At 31.3% G+C, this 13,389-nt stretch overlaps 1 protein-coding gene across 1 annotated transcript; it reads left to right on the top strand.

The window, feature by feature from the left end:
* The first annotated feature begins 175 nt into the window (after positions 1-175).
* On the top strand, positions 176-7,225 carry LOC123708516 (E3 ubiquitin-protein ligase CHIP). Its single transcript, XM_045659272.1, has 7 exons — positions 176-520; positions 853-1,051; positions 1,277-1,418; positions 1,774-1,876; positions 2,934-2,990; positions 3,349-3,465; positions 4,016-7,225. Exons 1-7 carry the CDS (start codon positions 401-403, stop codon positions 4,139-4,141), a joined length of 864 nt encoding a protein of 287 aa, XP_045515228.1. The 5' UTR covers positions 176-400; the 3' UTR covers positions 4,142-7,225.
* Positions 7,226-13,389: the final 6,164 nt, after the last annotated feature.

Here is a 13,389-nt window from a genome sequence, read left to right on the forward strand (position 1 = left end):
TGTAGGTTAAGAAAAATGTTAATACTTTAAAAAGTTTAAATGTGTTCGGCATTTTGCAACCAATAAAAAATTGACGGGCGTAATAATCTCTACAAATTGTCATATTAATCGAATTGACAGCATAGTGACGTTCTTTGACGTCAAAACAAAGAATGTATAAGGCATCAGCTGTCATTTCATTAAATTTTTTGTATTGTTGGCGATCGACGAATGGCGATTTCTCTTAGTATCCAGTAAAATTAAATTATAAAATTGTTTTTAAACGACTGATAATTGCAAATTTAATAGGACCTGTGGTGTATTAAACGTGTAGAGTTATAGTTGATTGGACAAATAAAAAAAATATAATGAAACTTATCTAAATCTTCAATATAGTCTGGTAATCATCTTAAAAATTAAAATGAGTAAGCATATGTATTCTACTGCTAATTTGACCGACAAAGAACTTAAGGAACAAGGAAATCGACTCTTTAGCTTACGACGTTTCGAAGATGCTATGAATTGTTATACGAAAGCTATTGTAAGTATTATAAATTCCAGTTAGAATAGATTCATGGTCAAATACTACTTATTACCTTGCTAACATCTCTAGAATAGCCTTTTGGAACTAGGAAAGGAAAATTATATTTGTGTTGTAAAATTTTCTACATTCTTTCAATATTATTGACTTAAAACTTTTTTTTGCTAGTTTGTACTTTAATGTTAGTTGAAGTGTTTATCCTGTAATAATTAAAAACTAATCTTGTATGTGGTTTCCTCACAGCATTTGACACATTTGAGGTATAATTTCATTGTCTTAGTATTTATCTTTCTCATGTACCATAAATCATAAAATAATGTTTGTTTTTATAGATAAAAAATCCTTCAGTTGCAACATACTTTACAAATCGTGCACTATGCCAATTGAAGATGAAGAGATGGGAAGCTACTTGCCAAGATTGCCGTCGAGCACTTGACATAGACAGCAACCAAGTAAAGGGCCATTTCTTCCTTGGGCAGGCCCTAGTTGAACTTGATTGCTATGATGAGGCTATAAAACATTTACATAGAGGTATACATCTATTTCATAGACAACAATATATTAGACGTTTTGGGTTTTTAATGATGTTATAGTAATTTTTAGATTTAAAGAATTCCATAATATTACTGTAAATAGCAATGGCTTATTATTATGACTTTCAAAGTAAATTATACAAGTGTTACCCTAAACTAAGTTTGTTACCCAAAATTAATTATCAAATAGATATAATCATTATTATATTTATATCCGTTTTAGCTAGTGATTTAGCCAGAGAACAGAAATTAAACTTCGGTGATGATATAGCTGCTCAAATAAGAATTGCTAGAAAAAAGAGATGGAATGTTCAGGAAGAAAAGAGGATATCACAGGAGATCGAACTACAGACATATTTGAATAGGTGATTAAATTGTGTTTGTAAGATTATAAAGAAAATTGTTAACATAGTCTACATTTTTCTAGAACAAACGTCTGACTTTTTATGAAATCCAGCAAATTAAATATCATATTTTATACATGATAAATAGCACATAGTATTTTATGAAAGAGCCTTGTCAGACATTTAATATTTTATTATTGCTACCACAGATGGTAGATTCATTCAATACAGAATAGAATTTTCATAATTTTTTAACAAGTTGCTTTATTTGATCGTATAGAAGTGTTTTAGGATAAAATTCTAAATATTTACCCTAAAACGGTTTCATTCTTTTTTACTACATATTTGTATAATAAAATGAATTTGTTTTTTGTAGGCTAATTAATGAAGATTTACATCGTAGAATAGAATCAATAAAATTAGACAACATAAATGAAGAAGATACCAATTCAAAAATAACAAAGGCTGAAGAAGAATGTGTAAGTATTCAATTTAGAATTTTAAGTACCGATGATTTATTAATACAAAAATTGTTATATGGTCAATATTTTTGGGAGGTAATTTCGTATCTGTGACTACTGCATTCTTCTGTGAGACATGTAAGAGCTGTGTGTGTTTATTTTAAGCATAATGACATTAATAAAATTGAAATAAATTACTTATTTAAAATTTAAACAAAAAATTATGATTATTCCATAATTTGTTATTGATAATAACTTTCCTTGGTGACATACAAAGTAACAAAGACTAATTCAATTTTACTTTCGTGATAAAATTCTGAATGACTTACAAGTTATTTCTTGTGTTACTACTCGCTACCAGAAAAGAATAATCTCATTTGTTCAATGACGGTATTTTGCGTCAGTGTTACGTACAATAGGTGGACTTAATTCATTAGGTTGTATCGTAAGAAAATAGTATCAAATATACGCATTGTTCAACTAATTGGTTTACTTGTAAATTGTGTAAAGATGTTTATTTTTACTTGAGTCAAAAGGATTTATGTATATTTTACTCATTTATATGGTTAAGTATTATTACTTTTCAATTAGATCGTTAAGGTTTTAATAAAAATATATAATAATTGTGGTACGAAAGACAATTTCTGAACAAAAAGGACTTAAGGACTTTCTAGAATTTAAGCATACTAATTCTTAAAAGACGGATGACTCGCTGACTCGTGAGACTTATCTATATGGGACACTTAACAACGGAATGCTTGCCACATACGGTCCTTATACAGTGTAAACTACATGTAACGTCCGTCGATTTAACGACCAACTCCCTAAAGCGTCGAAATCAATTGGCTTTGGTTGGTTTAGCTTGTCTTCCAAATGATACAATCTACATAGTATTACACCCACTCCCAATAACGATAACAATTGAGTAATAAAGTACTTTTTAAGTTTGTAAATACTGAGCAGCTATGTACGTTCATTTGTCGCTTTATTATCCTAGCTCCTATCCAATAAACTCGACTGTAAAAAAATATAAAAATAAAAAATATGTCTGTATTTTAATTAATATTTTTTACAGAATAACTACAGCAGCGAGTTAAATAATCTGTTTTCCAAAATTGATGAGAGGCGAAGGGTAAGATTTTGATTTTTTAAATTAGGTACATCGAGGCCAAAGTATTTCTGTTTATTTCTTGGAAATTTGTTTTAAAAGCTTTCTGTAATAAGCCTTTTCTTACACATAACCTATGAACATATATAAATTAATATAAGAATGAGCATTTTTTTCGCAAGTAAAGCAATTTTACGTTTTAATCATTAATATCACTCCTTACTTTAGTCGTTACTAGAATTGAATGTGTCTTTTAAATTTCCCGCTTATGATTCTTTCGTGTTTTATTGAAGTTATTGATTGAAATGAAAGAAACTAAATTAAATATGATAATTAGTTATAATAATTCTACGAAATTCAGTTCTATACAAATTTATTATAGAAACGCGACGTACCGGATTACCTATGTGGCAAGATCAGCTTTGAGATATTGAATGAGCCTGTGATTACGCCCAGCGGTATCACATACGAACGTAAAGATATTGAGGAACATCTAGAGGTATGTATTATTGAAAAAAACTAATGTATAGAAGTATTAAACTTCCATACTAGCGTTTAAAAAGTGTGCTTGTATGGATTTTACCTTTGTTGTTGATTGCGCCATTGGTACTAAAACTAAACTTTTACAACTTTTACTACTGTAAAAACAGTGAATAACTCAAAAAATCGAAAAGTGAAAATCGACATATGACAGCCAGCCTGATATGACCAACCAGGCAACTATTACCCGTAAATCTTAAAATATATATGTACTTAGGTATACTATCTTTCTTATGAATCATTCTAGATATTGCTGATACATAGGAGGACTTCGTTGGTTGTTGTATTTGGCGTTGCGAATCCGACTACCACTAAAAAGTCTTTTAAGTTAATAAACGGCATATGACACTTACAAATAATGTCGCTTTTTATTGGTAAAATAATTTCAAAATGGGTTCTATAGATCGAGAGATTACCCTCTACAAACTCACAAACTTTAACTCTTAAACTTTTCTTTGAACTTATTTCTCTCCGATTGCTAACATACAAACATTATTATTTCGTTATAGCGCGTTGGACATTTCGATCCAGTGACCCGTGTGAAGTTAACCGCCGATCAACTTATACCTAACTTCACTATGAAGGAGGTTGTCGATGCTTTCCTGCAGGAAAACGAGTGGGCACTCGATTACTAATATTGAAATTTTACGTCGTATGGTAATGGAATGATTGATCTCGTATAAAAAGGGAATTTGTTTTGTTTTTATTCATTTTGTCAACACAATTACAGTATGAAGTTTTAGGTTATTATACTTGTTATCAATCTAATACAAAGTCTGTAACAAGTCCAACAACAAAATAGATTTGTCCCTTAAAAAACCTAATCATCTTTGTCGAATTGGTTACTTAAGGTGATTTCTTATAATTCTGTTTTAAGTTCATAATAAAACAATATTGAGCTATTCATGCAGCTGGTTAAAAAAATATTATAATTCAAATATGGTGTAATGATTTGTATCATGTATATACATAACATAAATAGATTACATTTATTACAAGACAATGTTATCATCTTATTGCCATCATTTATAAAATATGAATTTATCCAATTAGTCAATATTTTGTTTTCAGTACAGCATAGACAACATTGTTAAAGTAGGGGCCATTTTAATAGATCACATTTGACACGTCATCAAAATTCAATAACCGACGGTGTGAAAAATATTATCAAAGTTAGAACTGCACTTTTAATACTGATATTTATTCTTATAACGACAATAGAATGTCATTTTACGATTGACTTTGACAACACCATAAACAATTTCTGTTCTAAAGAGCGAACTGACGTTACAAATGGACCTAAAGCCAAACATGACAGATGTCAAATGTCATCTATCAACTCTACTGTATATAGTGAGATTTGTAAGAATTTCTTATGAATAATGGGGTTATTGTAATATAAAAATAATTAAATTAATGAATGTTGTAGAAATCTAATCTGTTTGACTCAAGTCTCAAATAATTCAATAGATGTTTGCGTATAGGATGTATTCGAAGTCCCCTTAGACGCAAAGGTTAATTGTGTCTTATATTAAATAGGGGTTAGACTGCAGTTAGATGATGTTTTATTATAGAACATTTCATATTGTTATACGGCTATAGTATTTTTACATTTTGTGTAATGTAAAAATTTCGTCAATGAATTTTAGCATTATAAAACAATCTAAATGCTGTTGCAATGAAATTACCAATCTGTCTTGACTAATCTGAAAATCAGAATTGTGTTGTAATCTACTCATAATTTGCTAAAAAAATTAAATACGTATTATTCACATTACCTTAATCGAAGAAATTTTATGTCACAAAAACTTTGTTAGTTTGGTAAAATGTAAAAAATATTTTACGATATTTCAATATAGATATGTACGATATGAATGAAATATAAAATAAAATTAAAAAAAATACGGGTTTCGTGAAACGAGGCGAGTCTTGTATATTTTTTAATTTGCTAATATAGAAGGAATAACCTAAAAACGCATATCTTAACGTGAAAATAAATGAAAGTTTTACCACATTATAAAAAATATTTTTTAGTTATTTAAAAGTACACTGTTCTTTATTTCACGTATAAGGCTATATTTATGTATTATTATGATCCGAATACATTGTTTATTATTACTCGATCTTTTAAAATAGTTCCTCTTACGGTTAGATTAGAATATAGAAACTAAGCTTTGGTGTCGGTTTTACGTTTACGTTGTGATTTGACATACTTATCGCTAAGTCTCAACAATGAATCTAAAGGGGCTACACTATAGACAATCAGGCATTCAACACATTATATTCATTAACTCTATAGTTTATGAATCTAATGCTTAGATTCAAAGCCGAGACTTGCCGCACAGTATATATCGTTTTAATACATTTTGAACTACGGAGGTCATTTCACTCCTATGACACTGTTTTAATAAAGGATAAAATGTCGCGCTTATTATGAAATTTTAGTTAAAGTTATAAGGCTAGTCGGCTTAGTTGAAAGACTAGTGATGATGAAGGTATAGATTCATTAAAGCAGTGTTGTAAGATTGCTCTTGTTTCATATAAGACTTACGTTACTCAGAATCGTTCATTATGTTACAACATTAATGATTTTAATGCCCGACTATTAACTGATCGTAATGAACGACTCTAAGTACCTGTGATAGTCTATTAAAATTAAGTGCATATTGAAACTTGTCTTTATATATATCTGTGGGTGTAATTTTCTTGCCTATTACGTTACACATAGTTCTGTAAGTTATGTTATTATGGTTATTGTGTTTACGGGCTTGAGACAAGATCACTCTTCGACGGGCGTGCCCCACTAACGCCAAACGAAGTTGTAGTCATTTCCAGTGTAGAAAATTGATTTTGACTCAAACTCCACGTAAATTTCGTGTAAATTGATCAAAACACCATCTATTGGTACAATATGTTGTAAGACATTAATTATACTGAGTAAGATGGCGCTGTTTTAAAAACTCTATATTACAAGTCTTATTGACATTTTATTGGGAAAATGTTTTATTTAGTTTTTGTGCATTATAAATCCATTAGTACGCCTTGAGGCTTTAATTAATGTTTGTTTTTTTACTATTGTATTACGAACAAAACTTCATAAATCTAAATATAAAATACATATATAGCCTCAAATAGTTATCTAATGGTTTGTCGTTTTCATTCTTGTGTCACTTTTCACATAAATAAGGGTAATTAAACATTCTTTAACTAACTGAAGTTGTGTGTGTCTTTAAATTAATAATGATTTGGCTTGGCTTTAGTGCTTGGGTAAAATTATTCTTACCTTTTTAACTATTGATAAGAAAATTATAAATTAAATATTCCATGTTTCATTTAAAGTAATATGTTTGATCCTAGATGTTATATCGAACTTTTTGTTCTGTGATACGTAAATTTCTCCCAAACGTCCTTAAAATTAAACGTAGAATAAATATTACCCAGTTCTTTTTTCTAATTACGGTAACCATGGTAACGAGCTAGGTACAGTCTATGTATTATAATAAGGACGGCGACATTAGACGTATTGCTTGTAAAGACGTCATTTAAAAAGCGACGCTTATCAATGGAAGATGTAAATATAAATTAACTTTACGTTTTAATAATTATCATTAAGTTTGCAAAAAAAGTTGCCCTATTGTTAGTACTACATTAAATAGTAGTTATCTATAAATGAAACCAGGTCGTGACTATGTATTCATTAAGTAAATGTTGTTTTGTAACTTGTGAGTTTTATTTACAAACCCTATTAGCTCTAGCCACGGTTTGCTAATGCGTGTGACTTGACTACATAGAAACTTACGTGTTAGCGTCTTCTTTGAAGCTCCGTAGGTTTATTCTATGCGTCGAATGGTATAGATACTACAATTTAATAAAATCATTATCTATTCTGTGCGTGTTTTTAAAAATTGCAATGCAATTCATTTAATCAATTTATATTACAAACAATGTTGTTTGCACATAAATATATTTAGTATACAGATGTGATTTAACAATTAAAATTTAATGCCGATTATATTTTATGAATTTCTTAATCGGAGTATAATACTTAAGGTATTATAATATATATTATAGAAAAAAAATTCTTTAAAATTTAAAGAAGTTATATAGTTAACTATTACTATATATTATTATAACTTGTAAAAAGCGCTTTAAAGCTTTTGCTTAAGAAAGATTACTATACGGACATAAGAATGCCCTTGTTTAGTAGGTCGTCCCATTATATAGGCTTTAGAAGCTGGGCTAAGTGCTATAAATGTCGCAGTAAAGTACTTAAATCAGAGAGTTAATTGAATCTCTAGACAGTTAATGAAATGTCAATATTTAATCAATTCGCTAGCATTTTGATTTAAATAAAGCAGCGTCGAAAACGTTGAACTATCTGTCTGACCGAAAGCCAGCGTGTTGCTTGACAATGTAAAAGAATTTGTTATTTCGGTGTGATCGTGAAGATCTGAGAGCTTGTATATTCCGTGTTTTGATTTATTGTAAATACTTAGGTTAGTCTTGTTGCCTAGGAACGTTTAGGAAACTTCTTTAAACGTTTCGCTCTCTCACTTGCCTGACGGAACTTTAGCGACTTGATTGAATATCAATTTTTAATTAACTGTCTAGAGATTCAATAAACTCTTTGATTTAACTACATTACTGCGACATAAATACTATTTTGCACGCATGGTGTATTTGTAATAACTTCTATGTAATATAATTAACAGTTAAGCATTAATCTAAAATAGAACAAAAATATTTGCACGATATTTGATACAAACAGTCAATACTAATTGAATTGCGCTAATCCTTTCGAACGCTTTTAATAGACAATATAAAGTATATAGATACTGAAGGTACGTGCGTGATATCTTAAATGTCACACTGGCCTTTATACAATGTCTTTGCGGCAGAAAACCAAGTAGAAATTATTGCAAAAGCTTGCAGTTAATTCATTGAATGTGGACCTTATTGCGTAAGTCATAATTTTCATGATGCGTGGTATACTTTAAAATGTTCAAGTGAAACATTTTAGCACTCCGGTTTAAGTGCATCTGCTTATAAGAAATATAGTAAAATATAGTTTCTTGTATAATCTGTTGGTTTTAGTTACGAGTAATTAATGAAACAAAGTTTAAAGTAATCTTTTAAAAAGTAAAACATACATACAAATAAAAAAGCAGCGTACATGTCTCCTACGAGTCACTAAAAATAATAATAAGAAAACGTACCGCAATCGCGTTTCTATATTTTCAACCTCCGCTAAAGAACCCAAGATGCATGATCTACATTCGAACATGCCAACTACTTGAAAATTAAATTTATACAGGAAATAGATTAACTTAGATATTATGCCTTACAAACAATGGAGCTCAAGCGGTTTGCCAAAAGCAGTTATCTGTGGGATTGTGCCAGTGCATCCAAACGTTAACAACTGTTGCTCCTGGCTCGCATCCAGAGCAAGATATTTTCATTCAATTATATATGTGATAGAAATAAAACTCACGCTTGAAACCCGCGAATGGGTTTTGGCTCGATCTATGGTCACTGTTGCTTCATGACATATTTACGTGTTATGTACACTTGGGGTGAATTGTGTTTACTTTAATGTCGTAGCTTGTTAACAATTGTATTATGTCCGCATTTCTGTTATACGAGCATTTATTCCACAGACAAAACATTTTGCAGAGTAAAATCAATAATTTTAATATCTAAATTCTAAACTACTATTTATTGCCCATATCTATTAAGCCGCGACCGAACAAATGGTTTTTACTGCTGTTATTTTTATCTTTTATAAAAACATTTTAATTATTATATTCCAATAACTATCTTACTGGTGTAATCAAATGATAAATAAACCCCAATCTCACATTCTTGATGACACTGCTGAAAGTCATTCAAATGTAATGTAAGTATGTTGTTATGTGGTACAGCCGTCAAGTCTTAGCCTCGAGAGTACAGGTGTTTCTTTGTAGACAAGTAGGTTTAGCCGTCTGTGCCTGACTCACGCCGTTGATTTGTAGGTCTAAAGTATGCCTGTTTTCTCACGATATTTTTTGTAGCGTTAATTGAGTACATTGAAAGAAAAGTCCATTAGTGCACCGTGATTCGAATAGACGATCTCGGAGTTGAGGGACGCGCGCTCAATACTGCTCCGTTATAATATACATCTTTAAAATCATATTAAATACATTTCTTCTTGAAGGATAACAATTAAACACTAGTCTCTTGAACATTAGTGATTAAATATTCAAACAATTGTAATATAACTAAAGAAAGCCATCCAAAATTCTTGCAAAAGTAAAATTTTAATTCACATTGGTATACTGATTTGATTTCAAAGTATCCTATCCACGATAGCAGTGTCGATTGCAGATGTTCTCACAAGTGGGTCAAGGGAGGCTCCGCAAGGTTTCTGTGAAAAACAAACCAGATTTATCACTCGAGAAATGAACTAGAGAAATAGAAGACATTATTTGTTGCTTGTTATTTTCTTGTTTTACAGAGATTTGTGTGTTGTGGTTGGGATATCAGAATATCGCTATGGAGACGGAATACGCTATATGGTTGAAGATAACGCATTATTCATTTCGACCTTCGATTTCTTTTACTTGACAACGTTATATGTTCTTTTATATTTGTTCTACTTATTTTTCTACGGTTTTATTATGATTATGAAATGAATTCATGCAATAAAGAGTCTCCAGCAAGTCAAAGATTAGACTGAGTCCGTGCCTTAGATGACAACGTACCAGGCATATAATGCATTCAGTTACCATCGAACCATGAAATACAGCGTTGGTAACGCTCAGCCAAATAATAGTACTATAAAATAAAATTCTCGTGAAAAAGGTTTATCTAAGGACATTAATTAACAAAAACCGGCGAGCGAAGAGATTAAAAACATTCACACACATTCAGAAGGAAATTGCGCTTTTTGTAAAAAATGTGGAGGTGAGCGCTTTAATTTCTACCGCGTCAGGTTGGCTTAGGTGAAATCATTAGCATTGTATAATATGAAACGTATAAATCGAGGTCAGATTAATTATTTAAAAAGCGGTTCAGTTTCGTATAATATTAATCGCTGAAGGGTTCATTTAATATTAAGTCTTGTCATACGTGCAAGTTATATTATATATAAAAATAATACTAGAAAACTAATATTATTAATTTTGTATTATTAATAATAGAATATAAAAATGTGCAGTATAAGAGCTGGCTAACTATAATCAACGAGCGTTAGCGTTAGTTAGGTTTTATTTAGAGTTTGGTACTGGCACACAATTATGTTATAAAATTACTATAATATAAATTAATAATAATAAACTGTTACGAATATGTTTTAGATGAATAAGACCTTCAGCCGGTTTTATTCTATTTTTAACCGTTTACTGTTTAAAATAATAATACAACTGACATACTTTTCCTTTAATATAATTTCGGTGATTAGTTATTGAATGACAAGTCTAACCGTGAGCTAATGCATCTGTCAAAATTATTTATTCATTTGACGTTTAGGAATATCTTGATTTTTTTGTTATAGAAAAGGGGTTAAAGGGGCAGGAGGCTTATCCGATGTTAAGTGATATCCTCCAACTATGGACAAACACTGTCAGAGTGCTTGCGGGTGCGATGCCGGCCATTTAACATTTGTTATGCTATTTTCTTGAAGAGTCCTAAGTCCAATTGGTTTGGAAATACTTCAGTTGGTAGTTGGTTATAATAAGTTTATATATAGTATATGTAGACAAAATCAAGAGTTAACCTTGTATATCACCCCAAATTGCGAGAAACTAACTAAGCAGTACGAACTCAATCCCTCTAGTACGCCGAGTTCTGAAGAATAAACTAGCAAAGTTAGACACAATTAAGACTGTAATTACACACCAGCCTCAGTATTACTCAGTGCTTAAGTATTTACTTACAATTTAATCCGTAATGTTTTCATACTAGTTACCTGCGACATTATAAATTGTACGAGCTTTAGGAGCGACTCATAACCTGTAGGATAAGGACTTCGTGGCGGAATGGAAAAATACAACTATTACATTGCCTGTTAGCCACTCTCACCAATTCATGATCACTAAATCATTGTATCTCTATGTGATGTGTAACGTTTTTTGTATTGCTAATTAGCAACAAATATGTATTATCGATTTAAGTTCACGGCAAATAAGAAGAAATGTATAGTTTTTTTTCTTAATTTCCTACTTATCTTGAAAGAGTGTTTACTTCGTTATCATAAAGTATTAAATGCTGCTTATTATTTTAGATTTAATGCGTTAATAGCTTGCAACAAGTGTAATAAGAACTCAGTACTCGGAGTAGCACTGTAATCGAAGTAAGTGATGTAGTCGCACAAAAGTCATCTACACACATCAATGACGGTGTTTAAATCTTAAAAATAGTTCCTTATTTACCCTTACTATTAACATTAATCTATCGTATCGTATTATATAAAGAAAATTGACTTGACAATTTATCTACCAAGCTACCAAGCGATTACGCTATTTTTCCTATAACGTTAAAACAACAGAGTCCTATATTCCAAAAGTTACATGTTTGAAGGCACCTGAACGGCTGAGGATCCCGGAGGATTGTCCTGCACCCGACACGCACGCGCAGCGGCCACGCTTGCTACGCCCATAGAGCCTTACATCTACTATAACATCGACCAATATATGTGCACCGTTGTCCTTGCTCCAAAAACTTTGCACAAATCTGTCTTTTTTCTACAATTTATTTCAATTAAAATAGGTTTACGTTTCATTTTTTTAGTTATAACCGCTGATATTTCAATCGAAACATAAGTCGGTAGCTTCGTAACTAATGAGAGATTACCGCATTGGCATCGTGTATAGCTTCGACGTTGCATATGCTTATGATTATCTTGAGGTTATTGTTATAAGGTTCCCGTAAGCAAAGATCACACCATAATCCACTGTGTGGGTTTTAGGAATCGCTTCGAGGCTGCGCAGAGTGGGTCCCGGCGGGGGGCGGGCGGGCGGCGTAGGGCGGGGTTGGTAAGCTCGATTCATGTTTACGGTCTCGTCCGTCAGCTGTTCACGGCATGAATGTGCCGCTTGCGCCGCGCGCATCGATTGATTGATACCAAAACACGTGCCGGCTGAAACTCCGGCAGTCCTGTCGCGTCCCCCGGCCGGCACGCGCGTCAAAGCCTTAAATGGATTGCCCTAGGTGACCGCTGCATCGCATACACTGACCACCGTAAGTAAAATTAATAAACGATTGGTATGCGGCTGCGCGATGCATTGTTTACAATCGAAATTCAAAACATCGATCCTTTGAATATTTTTCAACGATATTTTGAATATTCACAAATTCAGTTTACGTAATCGAAGGACGCTTAGATTGTTATTGGTAGGTTTGGTCCGTGTCGCTGTCGCACGCACACAATAGTCTCGAATTTAAAAAGAGCTATCTACATTTCTATAACAAAGATATTCTGATATATTTAAACATATTCTGGATATGTAACGATGAGTGAAAGGATTAACGTTATTAGGACAATATGATAATATCATTATAATAAAAGTACATTTATGTCCGTATAATTCAGATAGGGAATTGTCCCGGTACTTCTTAGTTAATGAATAATCCGTCCAAAAGAAAGCGAATACACCTTAAATTCCTCTCCAAAGATTTTGCTTAATATAAATACTTTCCTCTTATAATAGAGAATATTAACGACATATTATTTTAGAACATTTAAGCTTGATTGATAACACACTTCTGTGTAACCTACTTGTAATATAATTATTATTTTAATTTCAAATAAGTAATTCAACAGAAGCATTTAATAAACTAAGTGATATTAAAATAATAGTATTTATTATTATTTTAAAAACGCTTTTACTTTAGTGGAAATCCTTTT

Source organism: Pieris brassicae, chromosome 4 (genome assembly GCF_905147105.1).
Source record: "Pieris brassicae chromosome 4, ilPieBrab1.1, whole genome shotgun sequence".
Lineage (NCBI taxonomy): Eukaryota > Metazoa > Arthropoda > Insecta > Lepidoptera > Pieridae > Pieris > Pieris brassicae.